We start from the raw sequence: 21,915 nt of genomic DNA, 5'->3' as shown, positions 1-21,915 counted from the left end.
CGGGGGCGGGGTCAGCGGAGGGCGGGGCGCCGGGCACCGCGGCCGCCAATGCTGCAGCCGCCGCGCCGCCGCCGCCGCCGCCGCCGCCGCCGCCGCCGCCGCCGCGCTCGGGCTCGAGCTCCGCGCACTCCCTGCGCGGCCGCCGAGCCGAGCGGACGCCCTCGGGGCCGCGCCGCAGCCCTCTGCGCTCCCCCCTATCATGCCCCGGGCCCGGGCCCGGGCCGCGCAAGCACCCAGGACACCATGCCCGAGGGCGGCGGAGGCGACAGCGGGGAGGTGCCCGCGTTCATCCCGGACGGCGAGCCGCTGCGGGAGGAGGTACCGGCGCTGTGTGCTTGGGGGCCGGAGCCAGGGCTGGAGCGGGGGTGAGGGGGACTACGGAAGGGGCAAACACCGGGACAGGGGGTGAGGAGGGAAGTCCCCAAACCCCAGTTGCCAATGACGTCATTAGGGTAGCTGGCGTCTGGCGAGCGGAGGGGCTCGCGTGGGGGTTGAGGTGGGGGGGTGGCTGGGAAGGGAGGAGGGGGCGACTCCCGCCCCGGGCGCCCCTTCGTCCCTCCTCGCCCTCCTGTGACGTCAGCGCCTGGCCCCTGCGCGCCCTCATTCCGCAGCGCTGCCCCTCACCCCCAAGGCCCGGGGGTCAGGCCCCCCGCCCAGCCCAGCCCAGCGGCTCACGAGGTGCCCGGGCGACGCCTGCAATGCAGCAGCAGTAGCCGGGAGTTGGGGGGAGGGAGCGGAGGGAGGAGGGGAAAGAGGAAAGGATGCGGCCTCTGGTACCCCTTCTCCCTCTCCCCGCGATGAGGCCCGAGGGCCCATCCTTCAGGGTGGGACCCCCAGACTGGCCTCTCACCAGCCCTAGCCAAGGAAAGGATCTGCAGAAGTGTGGGGCCCTGCGCCCGGCGTGGGGGTGATAGGTGGCCAGTGGGTCTGTGTATGTGTTTGGATGGATGTAGTGTGCTTGTGGGTGTGTGAATGCTAGTCCATGCTCCCCACACCTTGGATGAGCCAAAGTCAGGTGATGGTCTGGTGGGTGCTTCGCCTGGGTGATGTGGGGATGTGTGAGTGTGTTCTGTCGTGGGTGGGTCTCTCCTGTAGAGTCTAGGGTGTGATTTCAGGTTGCAGTAGGGGTGGGGTTGGAGGCTGTGCACGCGCTCAGGCGAGGCTCTGGCGTGGACCTGGGCTTCAGTGAATTTGTAACGGGTATATGCGCGTGTGTGTGTGTGTCCTGTGCTGGGTGGGTCTGTGTGCGCGTGTGCGTGGTGGTGGGGGTTGCGAGTGCAGGCACCTGTGCGCCATGTTATGATTGGGTGAGCACCCATGAAGGTCCGGGATCTGGGCTGAGCCGGCCGTGTGCACATCCATGGTAGGTGGGTCTGTGATTAACATGGGCTGGAGGGTGGGTGCGTGGGTGTGTGCCTCTGACCAGACCTGCAGGTCATGGTGGGGATGTGTACATGTGGTGGGTGACCAGGGGTAGGGTAGACTGCCCTGGGCTGGGCTGGGGACATTTTCTCTCCTCTGGGGTCTCTCAAGACATGGTGGTCCTGGGGTTGAAGAGGTGGCCCCTTAACTTTTCCTTCTCCATTTCTTCCCCACTCCTTCCCCCATTTCTGTCTCTGTGGGGACCCTAGAGGTGAGGTGGGGGCCAGGCTGGAGGGGAGGCCAAACCCTCCGGGCCAAGAGTGGCCCCTGCTGCCCAGCAGCTGTGTTCCGCCCCCGCCGTCATAGCACAGATGGGGAGCGGAGGACGCCGCTCCATCTGCTCCCCCGACTCACACCTCCTCCGTTCCCAGCTCTTCCTCTTTCTTGCTTACTTAAAAGCTTCTCCCAAGTCTCTAAGTGGAACCAAGGGACGAGAGGGAGTCTCAGGGCAACAGCAATAATATTTATTGCCATGGCCAGACCCCGTGCCGAGATGGCTACACATAAGATCTTGTTGAAACCTCACAAAAGCCCCAGTTTACAGATGAGGAGACTGAGGTCCAGAGAGGATGGGGGAGCTGTCCAAGTCGCCCAGTAAGTAGGAGAGCCAGTACCGAGTCCTGGGCCGTGGGGCTCTAAAGCCCATGCTCTTCAACCTTAGGCCCCCTGCCACTCTGGCCTCCTGTACCAACAGGTCCAGGAATCAAGGCCCAGAGAGGGGAGCAATATGGCCAAGACCACACAGCAAATTAGGGGCAGAGCTGGGACCAGAGCTCCATTTTCTCAATGGCCAGTCAGGGGGCCCTTCCTTCCTCTTGGCAGAGATGGGTCCGTTTTGTCCTGGATGGCCTTGACTGAGAGATGATGGGGCACAGTAGAGGACAGGGGAGGACAGGATCCGGGGCAGAGAGGCCCCAGTTTGAATCCTGCAGCCCTACTGTGAGAGCCGGAAGGGTGAGGTTTGGGGCAAGAGGCTCTGTCCCTCAGAGCCTCTGTTTCCCCCTCCATGGAGTGGGGAACCTGCCCCACCTCCTTCCCGGGGCTCAGGCAGAGGGGCAGGTGTGACCGATGGCCTGTCCTGACCCGCGCCTCTCCCCTCTCTGCCCGCCCTGCAGCAGCGGCCCTTGAAACAGTCCCTGGGAAGCTCCCTGTGCCGAGAGTCGCACTGGAAGTGCCTGCTCCTCACGCTGCTCATCCATGCCTGCGGCGCCGTGGTGGCCTGGTGTCGCCTGGCCACCGTGCCCAGGCTGGTCCTGGGGCCTGAGGCAGCTCTGGCCCGAGGGGCCGGGGTCCCCCCACCCACCTACCCGGCCAGCCCCTGCTCCGACGGCTACCTGTACATCCCGCTGGCCTTCGTCTCCCTCCTCTACCTCCTCTACCTGGCCGAGTGCTGGCACTGCCACGTGCGCTCCTGCCAGGCGCCGCGCACCGACGCGGGCACGGTGCTGGCGCTGATCCGCCGGCTGCAGCAGGCGCCGCCGTGCGTCTGGTGGAAGGCCACCAGCTACCACTACGTGCGCCGCACGCGCCAGATCACCCGCTACCGGAACGGCGACGCCTACACCACCACGCAGGTCTACCACGAGCGGGCAGACAGCCGCACGGCGCGCGGCGAGTTCGACTACTCGGCCCACGGCGTCCGCGACGTCTCCAAGGAGCTGGTGGGCCTGGCCGAGCACGCGGCCACGCGGCTGCGCTTCACCAAGTGCTTCAGCTTCGGCAGCGCCGAGGCCGAGGCCTCGTACCTCACCCAGAGGGCCCGCTTCTTCAGCGCCAACGAGGGCCTGGACGACTACCTGGAGGCCCGCGAGGGCATGCACCTGAAGGACGTGGACTTCCGCGAGTCCCTCATGGTCTTCGCGGACCCCCGCAGCCCGCCCTGGTACGCCCGGGCCTGGGTCTTCTGGCTGGTGTCGGCGGCCACGCTGTCCTGGCCGCTGCGCGTCGTGGCGGCCTACGGCACGGCCCACGTGCACTACCAGGTGGAGAAGCTGTTCGGGGCCAGCTCGCCGCCCCCCGGCGCGGTGCCCAGCGGGCCCCCGCTCTCCCGCGTGGCCACGGTGGACTTCACCGAGCTGGAGTGGCACATCTGCTCCAACCGGCAGCTGGTGCCCAGCTACTCGGAGGCTGTGGTCATGGGCGCCGGCTCGGGCGCCTACCTCCGGGGCTGCCAGCGCTGCCGCCGCTCCCTCAGCAGCAACTCGCTGCCCCCGGCCCGGCCCAGCGGGCCCCGCCTGCCTTTCAGCCGCAGCCGCCTCTCCCTGGGAGCCGGGGGCCGGGCCACGCCAGGGGTCTTCCGAAGCCTGAGCGGGGGGCCACTGGGGCGCCGTGGAGAGGACACAGAGCCCCTGGAAAGCCCCCCGTGCTACGAGGACGCCCTTTACTTCCCGGTGCTCATCGTCCACGGTGACAGCGGCTGCCAGGGGGATGGGCAGGGGGCACTCTGAGACCCACGTGGCCTCCCGGAGCGGCCTCCTCCCCACCACCCTGCCACGGCCTTCAATGCCTGAGCAGCTGTTGTCCGAGACGGAGGGGAAAACAGACCAGCACATGAGGCGGGGGGTGGGGTGGGTAAAGTCCTTAAACAGACTGAAGCACAGTGACCAGAGTCATTTTGGGGGTGAATGGATAGCACTAAAGTTGAGTCCGTGGACTGTCCCAACACCCCCCCACCACCACCGCCACCACGTTCCACCCCTTGCAGTGGCTGGTGATCCAGCTTAGGCCCCTCTCAGGTTGGGCGGGGGGTGGCAGGGATGCTTCCAGAAAGCCTGGGATGGGGGAAGAGTCCTGGAGACAGCTGTTGCATGCAGCTGAGGGCTGCCTCTAGGCTCTTCCCTGCACGGCTGAGGCCACACTGGGAGCCCTCGAGCAACCCAGAAGCACAAATTGGTGGTTTGGGGCCATGCCTGGCCGGGCCAGCCTCCACGAAGCTGAGAGGCTGGCTGTGGCTACCGGCCCCAAGTCCCCATCCTCCTCCCCTGACACGCCCCTCCCTGCCTGCCCTCTGGTCTTTGCTCAGGGCCAGTCCCCAGTCAGATCCTGCGGCACAGCCCCTGTACTGGGAGCCAGGTTCTTGGAGCACAGCCTTGTCCCCCGTGGCCCCCTGTTTTTCCCCGCTGTACCCTCCCCCCACATCCAGCTCCCCTATGATCTGGGGTTCTTTCTCAGGGCCCCACCTTGATCCCACATCTCCCGATCTCTGCTCTTGTGCCCCCCAAGGTCACCTCCGCCTCTATCAGCCACCCACACGCTCCCCCAGGCTTTGCCCTCTCCTTATGCCCCCAGACTTCTCTGCTCTTCACCTTCCTGATGACCCACGGGGCCCAGGCCACGGGGCATCTGAGGGACTTCGGCCTTGGCCACAGCCTCTTGGACGATGCGCCTGATCTGCCACGGGGGCCCCTGCTTCTCCCACCGGTGGGGCCCAGCCCAGTGGACACCAGCCCTCCTCCAGGGAGGAGAGAGCAGTCCCCTTCCAACTGGGCTTTCCACCACCTCTCAGGGGCCAGTGGGGGAGGGAGGAGGCAGAGAAGATGCAGATAAAATAAAAAGGTATGAAATGGAAGGTCTTCTCACGTGCATTCCTAAGGGGTGTGTCCAAGGGCACTACATGTGCGATGGGCCACCCGGGGTCAGTGATTCAATGCTTGGTTCTGGAAGGGGATGCCGGGTTGGGCTCCAGTGTTCCCAGGAACAGGGTAAGCTGAGAGGGAACCCCCAACCCTGAGCAGCCGAGGGCCCAAGACCCAGGTTTGAGTTGCTCTGAGCAGCTGACTCCCACCGGCCAACTGGTATCTGGGTCGCTTTTAACACATCGTCTAAGTGGTCCATCTTCCAGCCCGGAGGGGATTTTCATTCCATGGCTGGGCAGGCTGAGGACCAAGAGATCAGAGTGGAAGGAAAGAGCTATGGTCTGTGGTGCCAGTTCAGTGCCCCCAATGGCTACTGGTGTTCGGGGGAGGGGGTGCTGAGCCGGTGGGAGGACACAGGGTGGGAAACAGCCAGCCCCACGCCAGCACAGGGGATCTGAAGACCGAGAACAAGGGCAAAGGAAGGGCCTCGCTTACTCTTGGCAGTGGCATCTTCCCATGTGCGGCTGTGCAGGATGTTCACTGTGCCAGGGCACCCGGCTGAAGGGCAAGTGTGGGTGGAAGCCAACCTGTAGGTGGCTCCTCCAGCCCCGACTTGGAGCTGTACCCTCCTGCACCAAGGCACCCTTCTCTAATCTGTGCAAAAGCACCAGAAGGACTAGTGGCTCTAGAAGGGTCCTGGGAAGGGGTGGGATTCGCCCGGGCAGAGTCAGGGCAGAGGGGTTTCTGGGCCATGAGAGCTGCCTGCACAAAGGCCTGGATGCAAGGCATGAAGCAAGGCGTGAAGAGGAGGGAGAAGCCAACAGCCGTGAAACAGTTGGTAAGACCTTCAATACCAAACCTCAGAAATTGTCTGTAAGATGGGCAATCTGGATCCACGAACGTGGTTGCGCAGGTAAGTGACGAGGTCAGGACCACCTCTTAGAATTTTAGGCAAAGTCCAGCTGCCTGCTGGCCATGTGGGGAGGGAGGTGTTAGACCAAAGCTTTCCCTGGACGTCGCTGCCTCGCTTCTTTGGAAGTGAAGTTGGCTCTTTGTTCAGAAGCAACTTGAAAACACTATGGTACCCAAGCATTTAAGGAGGCTGCAGGGACAGTGTGTGTGTGTGTGTGTGTGTGTGTGTGTGTGTGTGTGTGTGTGTTGGGGGCGGCGGGGGGGGGGGGGGGGGGGGGGGACGTGGTTCACTGGATCCAACTTCTGCCCATAGAGAAGGTCTCCTTTTTCCATATTCCTGCACTAACAGCACAGTCACGAACTACCTGCTAGCTATGATCCACCATGCTCTCCTTCTCAACAACAGAACCCCAGTTTTACTTCAGATGGCAATGAGCCCAGCTAATAGGCAACATTTCTAGCCTCCCCTGCATATATAGTGTGATGGTGTGACTCAATTTTAGGGTATGAGATACAAGCAGAAGGTGTTGGAAAGGATTTTTAAGACAGCTCCATGAAATAGAAATCGTATCCGTGGGGCGCCTGGGTGGCTTAATGGGTTAGAGCCTCTGCCTTCAGCTCAGGTCATGACCCCGGGGTCCTGGGATCGAGCCCCACATCAGGCTCTCTGCTCAGCAGGGAGCCTGCTTCCCTCCCTCTCTCTGCCTGCCTCTCTGCCTGCTTGTGATCTCTGTCTGTCAGATAAATAAATAAATAAAATCTTTAAAAAAATTACTTAAAAAAAAAAGAAAAGAAAAAGAAATAGTATCCGTGAAGGCTAGTTCTGTCCTCTTGTTTCATCCTGCATTCAGCCTGGAATGCAGATGTGATGGTTGGAGCTCCAGCAGCAATGTTGGATCAGGATGTGACCTTGAGAACTGTACTCCTGTGCTGAGGCTAGCAGAACAACAAGATAAAAGACCCTGGGCTTCTGATGACATCATAGGAGGTTCCATATCATCCTTGGGTTGCCTACTTCCAGATTCTCAATAAAAAAGAGAAATAAACTTCTAGTTTGTTTTAAGCTACTGTTCCCCCCACCCTTGTTCCTATTACTGGCATCCTATGTTATCTACTACCACATAACAAATTACCCCAAAACTTAGTGGCTTAAAACATCAATAATCATTATTATCCCTCCTGGTTTCTGTGGGTCAAGAATTCAGACAGGGCAAACGGGGATGGTTTAAACTCTGCTTAGGGACATCTAGGGCCTCTGCTGGAAGGTTCTAAAGCCAGGGGCAGAATCATCTGAAGTCTCATTAATTCATATGTTGGGCAGTCAGTTGGTGCTGGCTGATGGCTGAGGGCCTAAGTAGGTCTGTTGACTGGGACACCCAAAGAGGACCTCTCCCCATGTGGCTTGGGCTCCCTCATAACATGGTGGCTGGTTCCAAGGACAAGTGTATCATGAGGGTAAAAGCTATTATTGCCCATTATGATCTAGCGTTAGAAGCCACACACGCCACTTCTACCCCTTTCTGTTGGTCAAGTTTATTAAGAAAATCTACCCAGTTTCTAGGAGAGGAAATAGAAGACCCACATCTCAGCGGGAGCTTGTCAACATCACATTGTACAACTGGATGCCAGATAGGAGATATCCTGGTGATTATCTTCAAAAAGGCAATCAGCCACTGAGCCAAATGCCACACCTAACTGATAGACATCTACAGAGTGGTCTACAATATGAACACCAACCCTTTCATGATGTTGGTTTGAGAGAAGGTGGTGACGTGTTGGATGTGGGCCAACTGGGGGCAGAACGACCTGCTCAGGTCATTTACTGGGGCCCTCTGACCCAGGATAGCTTAAATATGGCCCCAAATTCTTCACAGCCTTCCCTCAAGAGATGGCATCTATCTCGCCACTCTTTAAATCTGGGCCAGCCTCGTGACTTGCTTTGACCAATAGAACATGGTGGATGTGATGTTTGCACCTGGAGAGGTTGGGTCTTGAGAGGCCTCGCAACTTCTACCCTTGGTGTCTTGGAGCCCCGAGACCACCACCCTGTCGTCAGCCTCACCTCTTGATGGATGACAGGTTGTATGCAGGAAGACTAGGGCCCCCAGTCAAGAGCTAGTTATTAGCATCAGCTTCCAGATATGGTAATGGGGCCATCTTGGATATGTTTGACCCAATTGAATCACAGATCACCATAGACAGCCACAAGAATGACCCTGGGTGCAACTAGCAGAAGAATCACCGGGCTGTTCCCAGACCAAATTGCTGATTGGTGAGAAATAAGAAATCCTTGTCGTTTTATGACACTGAGCTTAGAGGTAGTGGGTTGCAGGCACTGGAGAGCTGATACAAGGCCCCACTTTCCTAACAAAGCCCCAGCCACAGGGACCTGGTGCCTGACCCTAGAACAGGGCCAGCTCCTTCCTGCCTCGAAGTCTTGGCACACACTGTCCCACGTCCTGGAGATCTCTTCCTTCCCCTCACTCTTCCCTTGCTCCTCTCACCCCTGGGGGCTCAGCTTGTGTGCGAGTCCTGATGGTCTAAATCCATCCCCCACCAACCCCACTGCAATCCTTGCACTAATTTCTACATAAGTGTGTACAAGTGCATTATTTGTTCTTCTATTAGCACTAAAGCTCTGGGAGGCAGGTGGTCGCAGATGTAGATCTTTGAGTTAGACAAAGTCTGCCAGTATGACCTGAGTGGCCCTGGGTAAGTCACTTACCCTCTCTCTGTCTCAGTCTTCTCAGCTCAAATGGAGGATAATAATCGAATCTACTGACTTCAGACAGTTATCATAAGGACTGAGTAAGATCATATAATACCATGCCTAACACAGGGCCCCAGTATAGTAATCGGTCAATACATTTAGCTGTAATCATCATCAGTATTAGTATTATTAGTATTATTATTAACTATGAACAGACACTCCAAATAACAGACACATGCTTCACCAGTAGCCAGCACAAAATTACAGGCACAGTGCCTGCCACACGATAGATGTCCAGGCGGTATGTGCTAAGTGAATGACTGCTGAGCTCCTACCGACACCTCCGACATCCGGGGTTACCGTGTTCTGAGGACGGAGTCATAGACTCAGTTAGCCCAGAGCCCAGACCAGCCACAGGAGCCTTGCCTCACTCGGCCTCGTTTGAGGTGGAGACTTACGATCCCAAGGACATGAATGGACCCAAGAAGGGCCCCTGGGGAAACGCAAGCTGCCTTCCCAGCCAGAGCACACCATGAAGTTTTGCGTCTCCCCCATGAATTGAGGCCCAGGACCCCTGGCCTCCCAAAGAGCTTCCCCCAGCTTGCTGGCCCCTGCCTTTTCCATGAGTTTTATCCCCTCCCTTATGTCACCCACGCTGCCATCTCTTCTCCGAAGCTCCCAAGGGAAGTCATCGCTGAGGTGGCTGGGGTGTTTCTGGAAAGCGTGAGGAGGGTCAGGCGTCCAACCCAAAACTGGACACATCCCTGAGTCAGGGCGGGCACGGAGCACTATTGCCCTGCTGGGTGAAGTCTCCTAGAAGTCAGATTCCACAGAAAGAAAGAAAGCCAGACCGGCCAGCTTGATAAGGGCACACAATGGGCCAGAGGCCGTACGTCCGGCATCCGCTCCAAAGAGGAGTTTCTGTCCGGAACGTCAGCTGAGGCCCAGATCAAAAGGTTCTCAGTAACCCGGGGTCCTACTCTGAAAGACAGGCATGTTCTTCTTCTCTTTGACTGCTATTTTTGAAACTTGTAAGATGAAAGAGACCAAAATAAAAATACTGAATTATTTCAGGAGAAGAATTTCAAAGTTTTTTTTTGTGTTTTTGTTTTTTTTTACTTTACAGAGAGAGAGCGAGCACAAGCAGGCAGAGAGGCAGCCAAAGGGAGAGGGAGAAGCAGGCTTCCCGATGAGCAGGGAGCCTGATGCGGGGCTCAGTCCCAGGACCCTGAGATGACCTGAGCCAAAGGCAGACGCTCAACCGACTGAGCCACCCAGGTGCCCCTCAGTAGAAGAATTTCAATGTACGTGTTATAAAAGCAGAACATGCAGGGCGCCTGGGTGTCTCAGTGGTTTAAGCCTCTGCCTTCGGCTCAGGTCATGATCTCAGGGTCCTGGGATCGAGCCCCTCATCGGGCTCTCTGCTCAGCCAAGAGCCTGCTTCCCCCCCCCCCTCTGCCTGCCTCTCTGCCTACTTGTGATCTCTCTGTCTGTCAAATAAATAAATAAAATATTAAAAAAAAATAAAAGCACAACATGCTTCTCCCTCTTCCCCTCCCCCTGCTCATGCTCACTCACTCTTGCTCTCTCACGAATAAATAGATAAATAAAATCTTAAAAAAAAAGAAAGTAAACTTGGGTGCCCAGGTGGCTTAGTTGGTTAAATACCTGCCTTCAACTCAGATTGTGATCCTAGGGTCCTGGGATCGAGCCCCATGATGGGCTCCCTGCTCGTGGAGAGAGCCTGCTTCTCCCTCTCCCTCTGCAGCTCCCCCTGCTTGTGCTCTCTCACGCTCTGTCAAATAAATGAAATCTTTTTTAAAAATAACAAAGGTAAGGACCTTGAAGTGGGAAGATAATTGTAAAATATCCAGGTGCAGCATCCATTTCATCCATTTTGGGGGCTCCTTTGATCAGCCTGTTTTCAGGGGCCACAGAGAGTGGAGAATCACTGGGGGCTGGCGAAGTACCAGTCTGTGGACCGGGCAGCTCATGGGTGGGATAGACTTTTTCTCCAAGCCTTGCAATTCTTCCCTACATAGTATTCCAAAGAAAGTCTGACTCTTCGTAGTGTGGGTCAGTGTTAGGTCCAGGCTAGAGTGAACCCTCTGGAAAAAGCTGCCACCAGATGTCTGTGTTAGAGCAAGAAAACCCACCTTTCCCTGTGCACCCCCTAAGACAATCCATGTGTCAAGATCTGAATAGTTCCTTTCGGCTGCCTGGTGGTGTAGCCCCAAATTGCAGGTTTGCAAGCTCTTTGCCTCCCTGGCTTCCATCACCCATCCTAGATGTGACGTCGTCTTCCCAATCTGACTTTTGCATGCCATAAAGAAAGGAGAGAGGGGAAGGGGTGTAGACATTCCCAATCCCGAACCTTCCTCCCTGCTCTCCAAGTGGATCCAGCTGTCTAACAAGACCCTTCCTTCGATGTAGGGCCTGCCACACTGCGGCAAACTCCCAGGAGGCCACAAAATACTATAAAACTTTGAGAGAAATACTGGACATCTCTCAGACTGCTAGCTCGAGGCAGTTCACAGTTTTACCACTGGATTGCACACATTCCTTTTGATAACATAATATCTCTGTGAATCCGGGTTTTTGGCAGCTGCCACCATCAAAAGCAAGTACTATTGGGAGAGTCAATGTGTAACAGGAAATGAAAGTGGCGCTGTCCAATCTGGTTCCAAGTTTTGAGAAATTGTGCAATACGCAACAGGCACACACATCCCACTAGCAAGTGATTGTGATTACTTAAGAATAAAAATATTCTTCCATCTTTCAGTGTATGTGTATTATTCTTTCAAATAACTACTGAAGTATTAAAATATAAGTACCTCTTTGGGGTGCCTGGGTGGCTCAGTCTGTTAAGCGTCGGACTCTTGATTTTTGGGCCAGGTCCTCATCTGAGTCATGAGATCGAGCACCACACTGGGGCCTCCCAGGGAGAAATCCTTGAACTCACCAAAACCATGCTAAAGGCTGGCCACAGCCGGATGCCCTAAAACTGAGCCTCGACTGGACCCCTCATCTGGACCCCTCGCCCGGATCCCATAAAGTCACAGGTAATGCTTTGTGTAACCAGCATTATCAAAGCACAAGGGGAGTGTATGTCTTGCAGGCTCCTCTGTGAAAGCCAGCCCCCCCCCGTTGAGGTCGACCCCATGGGGCTTTTTCGGTAGACCTGTATCGCTGGAAATGCCTCATAGCATAGATGTAGATGTGTGGTTTCCTTTATTCACAGAACTATGTGTTAGATCTATGGGAAAGAACTACAAGACATCTATCTAGAAGCTGTGCAAAAGTCCTGCCAAATATTTTATTATCTTTTTAAAAATATTTTTTATTTGGGGCGCCTGGGTGGCTCAGTGGGTTAAAGCCTCTGCCTTGGGCTCAGGTCATGATCCCATCGAGCCCGCATTGGGCTCTCTGCTCAGCAGGGATCCTGCTTCCCTTCCTCTCTCTCTGCCTGCCTCTCTGCCTACTTGTGATCTCTGTCTGCCAAACAAAATAAATAAAATCTTAAAAAAAAACCACATTTTTTCTTTAAAAGACAGAGAGAGCATGCATGCATGAGTAGGGGGAGGGGCAAAGGGAGAGAATCTTCCAGCAGACTTCCAGGGGAGTCCAGAGCTGGTACAGGCGTGGAGGGGGGACAGGGGTCTCCCCTGGGGGCTCGATCCCACAACTCATGAGACTCTGACCTTGAGCTGGAACCCAGAGCTCAACACTTAACGGACAGAGCCACCTAGGTGCCCTGCAGTCAAATATTTTCAATCTTAGGTATTGGCATATCCCAATAATCTGTACAATTCCAGAGTGTGATAGTTCAGGGATGAATATGATTTGACATTATTCATGTTTAGAGAGTGTCTGGAATTGAGAACCAGAAGGAACCATCTACTCTGCCCCCGAATGTGGCCCTAAAGTAAAGAAATTGGATTCCAAAGATTACAGGTACAGAATTTCTTAAGTATGTCCATATTCAAGTGGAGATCAAAGAAGCCCACCATGAAGGATTGTGGACTGGGGCGCCTGGGTGGCTTAGTTGGTGAAGCGACAGGCTCCCTTCTCCCTCTGACCTTCCCCCCTCTCATGCTCTCTCTCTCTCAAATAAATGAATAAATAAATAAAATCATTTAAAAAGAATTGTGGACTGACACCGACAACTGTGGATTAAACAGTTCTTTTTATTTTATTTTATTTTTTAAAGATTTTTTTTTATTTATTTGACAGACAGATCACAAGTAGGCAGAGAGGCAGGCAGAAAGAGAGAGGAGGAGGAGGCAGGCTCCCTGCTGAGCAGAGAGCCCAATGTGGGACTTGATCCCAGGACCCTGAGATCATGACCTGAGCCAAAGGCAGAGGCTTTAACCACTGAGTCACCCAGGCGCCCCTAAACAGTTCTTTTTAAAGGACTATTTTGAAGATTATGATTCTGACTTGGGAGGAACTAAAGTGATTGGGCGTGGAAGGAATCACATAAAATTCCTTAAATAAAAATGTATTGACCAAAACAAACAAACAAACAAAACCCAAGTCCCCTGGAAGGTGGGCATTTCCTAATCTGAGATGTGGCTATTATTATGGACTGGCTCTGCTCTAGGGGTGAAGATCATGGAATCCATCTGGGTTCAAACCTCCGCTTACTAACTTGGTCAAGTAGGGTGGGTGGGTTCACGCAAGGCACTCAGGCAAGCGCCTTCAGCTTCCTCATCTGCAAATCATGGTGAGAGCCGCCCTCACTGCAAGGTCCTTCTTGACCTCAAGTGGGTAAATACATGCAAAGCCCTTAGAACAGGATGAGGGAGACGATTTTTTTTTTTTAAGATTTTTATTTATTTGACAGAGAGAGATCACAAGTGGGCAGAGAGGCAGGCAGAGAGAGAGAGAGGAGGAAGCAGGCTCCCTGCAGAGCAGAGAGCCCGATGCGGGACTCGATCCCAGGACCCTGAGATCGTGACCTGAGCTAAAGGCAGAGGCTTAACCACTGAGCCACCCAGGTGCCCCTAGGAGACGATTATTTTCATTACGATTTAGCACCGAACCCTACTCCCGTTCAGTGGGGGTTGGTTGGGGGGGGCGCTCCACCCCCAAATGCCTAAAGCAGAAAGTGAAGGGTGTCCAGCGCGGTGCTGGTACCTACTGGAGCTCAGTAGATGTTAGTGCTGCCCGTCTTCAACCTTAGCTCCCCAGTCTGCCCCAGTAATGTTTGAAAAACATTCCATTGCGCCCCTGACACCGAACTCTGGAGTGTCCTTGACTCCTGGAACCCCCGTCTAGTGTGGGAGTGAGCAGGGGAATATTTTCAAACGTAGTGAATATTTTCAAACGTAGTTTGGTCTGTGAGCCCAAACCCACTCCCTCCTGCCAAAGGCACCCCTCTAAGGAAGGTGTTCACACTTTGGAGCACTAGCTGGGGGAGGGGAGGATCCAGCCTTAAGGATTCAGGTGAGAGTCTGTGCTTTCGGTCCTGGGAAACAGGATTCGTGGGTAAGGTACAGCGAAAGTCCCCCCAGCTGCTGTAAAGGCTGGCGGGGGGCCGCTTCAGCTCACAGAGGCCCCTTGGGGTCTTCCAAATACGACAGAGGGCCCATGCGAGTGGATCTGCTGTTTTTCCTGAGAGCAAATATTTGCCGAAGCAGCCAAAACGGAATAATACAAACATTTAATGAATTAAGCAAGTATTTATTGAGCCCTAATGTGCTTTGGGAGACTGGCCGGTGGCTGCAAGCCTGGGCGCCGAAGGCAGGTGGCGCCAAAGGCCCATTCTTCCACGTCGCCCGTCGGGCTCTCGACCTCATCCCAGAGCTCCCTCCAGGGAACCTACAATCTAGACGACCGGAAACCGTGAGTAGGGAAGGAGACGGGGTGCCAGGACCGGCCTCAAGGGTATCCTGGTCAGGGACGAGGAGTTCGGATCCACACTAGTCTGAGCAAATTCAGAAAGCGGTCGGCGACTTTGGGAGGCCCGGGCCCGGGAAAGCCGAGAAGGCGGAACCTACAGGTAGGCGTGGCTATGAATTCACAGTAGGTGGAGCCTGAGAGAAGAGGTAGGGTTACGCTCTCTGCGTGGGCTGATGCTTTTGTGCGACGCCCCCAACCAGGGGCGCTCTGGATGGGCGGGATTAAGGGATCGTCAGGGGTGGAGCTTGTGGGTATTCTCAGTGGGCGGACCCGAGGACTCTAGGTGGGCCATCACCTCGGTGAGAAGCGAAAGTGTTAGCCGGACGTGGGCGCAGCTCTTTTCCCAAGGGAGGCGGGCCTGGAGCCCGCCCTACGATTTGAGCGGCTGTGAGTGGGCGGGACTTGTAACTGGGGGCGGAGCCTGAAGAGGAGCTAAAGGGGAACCCGTAAGCTCCTGGAAGACGGAGTTCGCAGCTCTCCTGGACAGAGGAGGGGTCTCTGCGCGCTCTCCTGCACTCGTGAGCCGAGTCTCGGGCTCCGAGGAGGGGCGGAGCTTGTGGTTCTGTTAGGCGGGGCACACAACGCGGCGTGAGAGGAAAGTGTTCATACTTTCTGGAAGCGGGAACCGATACTGCCAGTCTGTGCGAGCCGCCCTAAGGAGGCGGGGCTTATGACCCCCCTGGTGGGCGGGGCCATTGTTACTGCCTCGGCCGGGGCGGAGCAATAGTTCTTGGAGAATCTCTGAGCTGGCAGGGGGCGTGGCTGTGGCTTTGGTGGGCGGTGCTTCTGAAGAACTCCCGAGGGGCACGTTGACAGTAGTGGGTGGGCGTGGCTCGTAGCTAGGAGGGATCTGTCGGAGAGTGCCGGCATCTGCCTGCAGGCGACGTTCGCGCCTGGATGAGGAGGGGTCTGAGGGTCGGTGGGCGGAGCCCAAGACACAGCTCCGGGTCTGGGCAAAGCCCAGCCCGGGCGCAGGCGGGGGTTCTGCCTTGGGAGGCAGTCTGTTTAGGCCCGCACGCAGCTCCGCATCTGTTGCTCATTAAGGGATGACAAAGAGCCGGCTCTGGGCCCCCTTCCCCACGCCCATCCCCTCCCTCCGACAATAGTGCATTTAACTCCTTCCTGCCCTGACGGCGCTCTGGATACCCTGCCCAGGGTCCCAGGAGGGAGCTCCAGACTGTGCCATCCTGGCAGGCTTTGTTACCCGCCCCAGGCTGCTCCCACACCTCCTTCTCAGACTCAGGCCTCTAGGCCACCCCGCGACTCCACTGTCATGCATCGAATCTCTCCAGCGGCCTCTCTGAGGTTAAACGCTTAGGCAGGATCTGGCGGGGGCGTCTGGTTTGAGTTAGGGGAACATGAGAGCGGGGGCCCGGGGGCGGTGCGTAACGTTCCCTCCACCCCCTCCACGGCGCCCGGTTCGTCCCCAGTTCTGACCCCTCCTCTACCGGTCCCCTGCGGCCGGGCCCAGGTCCAGGCCCTGCGGCTAGAGGGTGGCATAGGGCACCCGTAAGGAAGGGGCCTCTAGGCCACCCCTCCTCTCCTGTCTGGGTGGTCGTGGTGGTTCTGCTCCGTCCTAATTAGAGGTCCCTTGGAGACTGCAACTGAAAAATTACAGAGGCAGTGGGAACCGGAGCCTCCCCCCTCCCCTCCCGCCCAGGTCCCACCTCTCCTCGTCCCCAAGGCAGTGAGCCCAGGATGAAAGAGTTTGCCAGGTTCCTGCAGGCTGTGATCTTTGACCATCCCCTTCTGGATTCATGGGACACCTTAGCATTGAGCAACTTGCCCAAGCTCTGGTCTCCTGGGTTCTCTCTGTCCCAGCACCACCCGCATGGAGAAGGGCAAAATGCAGCCCAAGCCTTGCTCAGAAGCCTGCCAAGGGAGCTGGATATGGGATGTCTCCCCCAGGTTCTGCGCTCTCCCCATCCCAGCCTGCTAGGCAGTGACTCCCACCTCTTCCCCAGAGCAGGGAGGGACAGGCACCTTCAGAGCACCTATAACCCAGCGGAGTGGCAGCTCCCTTGAGTGACCCTGGACCCCAGCTGCCAACTTCTGGGCAGCCTGTGGGGGTGGGATGGCAAGTATCAGAATGCAGTTAGAAGCTCACCCCTCACTCCCCAGAATTGCCAGACCCAGAGCTTAACTTTGACTCCTAAATCCCAGTTTGGCTGCCATTGATCAGAAGCCCTCGTTCTAGAACGCTCCCCCATTTTTAGCCCCACTTGCTTGGAGTTTTGCTAAAAAGAAAAACAAATATGAAATTCTCTCCATGCCAAAACTCCCACTCCCGGGCTAGCTGTGTGACCTTGGGCAAGGCTCTGCCCTCTCTGGGCTCCTGTTTACCAGAGAATCTCTGAAGCATACCCTCCTTTAAGGTGTCTTACCTTATTTCCTTGGGGCCCACACAAGCTGAAGGAAGGTCCCCTCTTTTTTGCTGAGTCCTCCCAGGCCCTCCCCTCAGACATCAATGGGGGTCAGGAACTTTGGGTGAGGTTGGCACCCCGTTTATTGGAGAAGACCCCAGCACCCACCCCCTGAGGTCCTGGGAGCCTTGGCGTCTCCTCTGTCATGAGTGCTGGGCCGGGGAGCGGAATTCCCAAGAGTCTAGTCTGGTAGTTGACCAAAAGAGGATCCTGGCTGGGCCCGGGGGAGCAGGAAGCCCTTTGTCCAGCTGGGCAGCCCCTGTGGGTCCCTGGTGCAGCCTGGGCCATGTGTCCAACGCAAGCACCTTCCCCCCACCCCGCAGGGGGGGGGGCTGCGCCCCATCACACGCTGGTTCTGCAGGTCTGCACCCCTGTGAGGCTGCCTCGGTGGGGCACTGGTTCTGTTGGGCCCTTGCTCCCAGCATGGGTGACCCAGCGATAGCAGTCGGTAACTCGCTTGTTGGGTGCGTGGGGACCACAGCGGGTGCAGTACACGATGCCCAATGCGAGTAGGACCACCAAGAAGACACATGTGGGTACTAGGAGTGCCACCAGCAGCCACCGGTCATCCCTCCGGCTGTGGCCTGCCGGACTGGAGTCCCCCAGGGCTGTCGGGGCTGCTGTGGGGGCTGCTGAGGGCAGCCATGGGGCCACCTTAGCGTCCCGGGCACCCTCCCTTGGGACTTGTGGGGGTTTGGAATGGGGGTGTGTAGGGCTGGTGAATGAGGTCTGGTTAGTGGGGCTCTGGGGGGGCTCTGAGGTGAGAGAAGTGTGGGGGGCTGGGGGCTGCCCAGCAGGAGACCCAGGAACTTGATGGGCAGTGAGCACAGGGGGTCTGGAGGTAGTGGTCAGAGGGGGCTGGACAGTCGAGGTAATGGGAAGGTGGGTGGCCTGGCCTTGGAGGACCGGGACATCTGGGGTGACAAGGGATTGATGGCCCCCGGAAGTGGTACCCAGAGGAGTGTGGTTAGCAGGGATCTGAAGCACATGAGCCGTGGTCTGGGTATCAGTGACTGGGGTGTCTGGAAACACAGGAGACAGTTCAGGATATTTGGCTGAGATAATTGGGGGCTGGTGAGGTGGAGGCTGTGCTGGGCGAGTGGCAGAGATAATGGGGGGTTGGTAGGCAGAGGGCAAATCTGGATGGTTGGCTGAGATCATGGGGAACTGGTGGTTAGGAGGCAAAACTGGATGCCTGGCAGGGATCATGGGGGGCTCGGGGGCAGGGGCCCAGGGTGGGCGTGTGGCAGAGATGATAGGGGGCCGGTGGGCAGAAGGCAGTGTGGGGCGTGTGGCAGAGACCACCACGGGTCGGGTGACAGAGAGCACCGAGGAGTGGTAGGGGACCCTGGGAGCACTAAGCGGGGGTGGCCAGGTGGGGTCCAGGTAGGGCATCGGATGCTCTCCCTCCTCTGGGAAACTAGGTCTGTAGGCCAGGCCAAAGTCAGGCGGCTGCGTGGCCTCCATCCACGGGATCCCAGGCACCTCCGTCCAGCTGCCATCAAAGGTATCCCAGGCCTCATGTTCATCCTCTTCGTCCTCCCCATTATCAAGCAGCTCGTCCCCTAGGTCCTGGGCAGTGTGGGCTCCCATGGCCCCAGCCGGGCTGCAGCTGATGCCGTCAGCCTCGAGCTCGTGGCCCTCCCTGCAGTAGCACTCAAAACCACCGACGTAGTTGACACACATTTGCTGGCACACGCCAGCGATCTGGCACTCATCTGTGTCCACGCAGCGGTGCGGTTCGTCCTCGGCCGGCCGGAAACCCAGGCGACAGTGACAGCTATAGCCCTGCGGCCCGCCGGGCTCACACTGCTGTTCACACGGAGCCTGGGCACAGGGGTCCTCACAGCTCTGCCCATCCGCCGCCAGCCGGAAGCCCTCAGTGCAGCGACAGGACACGCGGCCGTCCACCTCCTCCACGCACTCGTGTTCGCAGCCCCCGTTGTCCGGGCCGCAGCCGGGCGCTGGGCACAAGGGCCCGGCCCGAGACCAGCCCACGCCACCATCGGGCTGCTTCACGCAGAGCAGGGACGCTTCTCTGCCAGCCTGGCACGGCACGGCTGCCACGGAGCCGAAGGGCAGCCACTCAAACTCGGTAGACACCAGGTGGAAGGGTGTGGTGTAGACCGCCGGGCCTGCCTGGCCCGCCTCGTCCGGCAGCGCGGGGCAGGAGCCCTCGAAGCCGAACTGGCACAGGTAGCCGTCGACGGCCAGCGTGCACGAGCCCTCGAGCCAGCGATGCTCGCCGCTTGCCTCAAGGGCGGCGCAGCGCTGGGCTGGGCAGGGCCCTCCTGTGGCCAGCTGGGCCCAGTTGGTGAAGGCCGTGTCCTGGTCTCCCGTGGTCCACGTGAAGCCTCGCAGCGGGCGCTGGGGTTGGCACTGGCGGGCCTGCCGCTGCAGGCCGATCCACAGCAGCTGGCCGGCCGGGCCCGAGCCCACCAGGCTGTCCACACGCCGGGCCTCCTCGGGGGTTCGCGGCGTGGCCAGGTCGCCCCCCAGCTCGCGGCAGGCCCGCCAGGCCTCCAGGAAGGTGCGGCGCCGAGGGAAGAGCGCGTAGCAGCGGCCGGGGCCGCAGATGGCCCGGGGCTCGGCCGCCCAGGGGGCCTGGCCCAGCGTGGGCACCGCGGCCGCCCAGGCCAGCAGCAGGCGCAGCAGCATCGCGATGCCCCCCGACTGGCCCGGGGCCGGCTCGCGGCCGCTCTTGACAGGGGGAGGGACCGGGGCCTCCGGCAGGCGGGCCAGGGGCGGGCCTGGGCCAGGCTCAGGCCTTGTAAGGAGTGGGCTGGGGCCGCTGCCAGCTCCCCACTCCCGCTCCCCCGGGGCCGCCGGAGCAGGAAGCAGTCGGGCGGGGGGCAGAGGTGGGGGGTGCCGGAGGGGCGGGCGGGGGGAGGCACCGCTAGCCCGCTGGGAGTCGGGGAGAGGAGGCTGGTAGACCCTCGGAAGGTGCCGGCAGTCGGGGCTCTTGGCGGTGGGCTGAGGTCCCTTCCCAGAGACTCACCCGAGATCCTGTCTGGACACACCAACCTCATCGGACTTGTGAACTGTCTCAGGGCCCAGCGGCTCGTCATACATGTGGAAACGTGCTCTGACTCATGGCCTTCACATCACACACGTGTGTGTGTGTGTGCGCGCTCGGCTACCCACGCAAGGGCACTCTTGACACTGTCCCGTCGTCCCAGACTCGTACACGCTCTGACACGCTAACCCCCTGTGGATGCACATCCTAAAGTGGTGTGGTGTCCTTGTGGGGTTCTCCATGCCCTCGCACGAGACACCCTCACGTTCATGTGCGGCCCTGAACGGAACCCGTTTGATCACGCAGGCGTCGCACATGGGCATCATAAACCCTCATTCATGAACGAAACTCCTGCCTCAACCTCCCCCCACCCCCAAGCTTCCTGGCTCCAGCTGGACCGGGTTGGGGGAGAGGAGGAGGGGCAGGGGGCTGCCCTCCCTTCACCTCTGCTCAGCCTGGGGCCCTGGGAACCTGGGCTTAGAGGGGGAGGAGGCAGCCCCCAAACAGGAAATGCTTCTCTGGGCTCCTGCTGCACAAGGGCAGGGTGCGTGGGGGAGGGGGGCAGGCAAGAGCCAGGCTGCACTGCAGGGTGGGGGAGCAGGGCTGGCTGGGAGGGGAAGGACGGGGGAGAAGCCATGTATGGGCGTGAAGCTCACAATGTCACATACATGTGTATGTGACACAGGCGTCACATGTGTGGAACCTTCCCTGCCCCCAGAGGCTGCTGCGTGGGCCTGGCCAGGGTCCCTCCGCCCGCCCCTCTTGGAGGCCTCTGGAGGCATGTGCGCTGAGCCCATCATCCAGGATGGTCCCTGGGGAGCGGGCTGTCAGATTAACCCATGAACACCCTCTCCACTCTTAGCAGAAGTTTGATCCGGGGGTGGGGACGTGGAAGAGAGGATCTGCCCCTCAGTGCTCTGCCCCTGATGTGCTGTGTGACTGCTGGGAAGTCGCTGACCCTCTCTGGGTCTCCGTTTGTCTTATCTACAAAATGGGGTAATGGGTCAGGGCCTTTCAGCTCAGCAAGGCTGTTGTATCACAGCTCGTGGTGTTTGAAAATGTGCTTCGTCAGCAGCAAAGCATGAGGCTAATGTTCCTTAGTCTTCTGAGCAAATCTTCTGGGTTGGGGGTGGGGACCAGAGCGCCTTTGCTAATCACCTCACAGTGCCAGGGCTGGTCCTGCAGACTCAGCCAGTCCCCCTGAGAACCAGGGCTTTTGAAACGCTTGCTACATCCCTGGCAGGTCCTTCTTTTAAGGTCTACATCTATGAAATGTATAGAATTATCCCCCTTCTCGTGAGAGGAAGGTCAGTATGGGGCAGTGCATCCTGCCCTTGGCTCAGGCCCAGAGCCTTGAGATCATCCTTGACTCCTCTTTCTCCCACACCCCACATCCAATCTCTCAGCAGATCCTGTTGACTTCACCTTCGGGATAGAGCCACAATCTGACTGCTTCTTGCCACCTTTTTTGCCCCCCTCCTCTGGCCCGTGCCACAGTCTCCTTCCATCCAGATTCTTGCAACAGCCTCTCCTCTGGTCTCTGTCTTGCCTTCTCCATCCTGCCAGAGGGATCCCTTTAAAACCCAACACAGATCTGGTTACTCCCCTGCTCAGAACCTCTGGGCCTCCGTCTCACTGAGAAGACAGGCCAACATCTTGGCCATGGCCTTCAGGGTGATGTGATTGGCCCCCAGATTTCTTACCCCACTCTCACCCCTCTGCTCCAACTACTCTGGCCTCGAGGCTGTATGTGAAACTCACCAGGTCCAAGCCCACCTCTTGTAGGGACTGCTTTGTGCATTGTAAGATGTTTAGCAGAAAGCCTGGTTTCTTCCTAGAGGCCAGTAGCATCCCTCCAGTTGCGACAATCAAAAGTGTCTCAAGACATTGCTGAATGTTATGCCCTCCGTGGAGACTCTTGCCCTAGGAGACTGTGAGCTCCATGAGGGCATC

General features: G+C 58.0%; 2 protein-coding genes across 2 annotated transcripts; one reads left to right on the top strand and one right to left on the bottom strand.

Moving 5' to 3' along the window:
• Nucleotides 1-243: 243 nt before the first annotated feature.
• On the top strand, nt 244-3,897 carry LOC111149391 (transmembrane protein 151A). The gene is made up of 2 exons (XM_022506413.1): nt 244-318; nt 2,538-3,897. The coding sequence occupies exons 1-2, from the start codon at nt 244-246 to the stop codon at nt 3,867-3,869; spliced, it is 1,407 nt and encodes a 468-aa protein (XP_022362121.1). The 3' UTR covers nt 3,870-3,897.
• Nucleotides 3,898-17,008: 13,111 nt separating this feature from the next.
• LOC111150010 (CD248 molecule) lies at nt 17,009-19,604 on the bottom strand. Its single transcript, XM_022507322.1, has one exon. The coding sequence runs from the start codon at nt 19,602-19,604 to the stop codon at nt 17,289-17,291; it is 2,316 nt and encodes a 771-aa protein (XP_022363030.1). The 3' UTR covers nt 17,009-17,288.
• Nucleotides 19,605-21,915: the final 2,311 nt, after the last annotated feature.

The sequence above is a fragment of the Enhydra lutris genome, unplaced genomic scaffold, assembly GCF_002288905.1.
Source record: "Enhydra lutris kenyoni isolate GAN:26980312 unplaced genomic scaffold, ASM228890v2 scaffoldscaffold22, whole genome shotgun sequence".
In the NCBI taxonomy this organism is placed as follows: Eukaryota; Metazoa; Chordata; class Mammalia; order Carnivora; family Mustelidae; genus Enhydra; species Enhydra lutris.
Note: the sequence above shows the minus strand (reverse complement) of the source record. Positions and strands in the feature narration are given on the sequence as shown.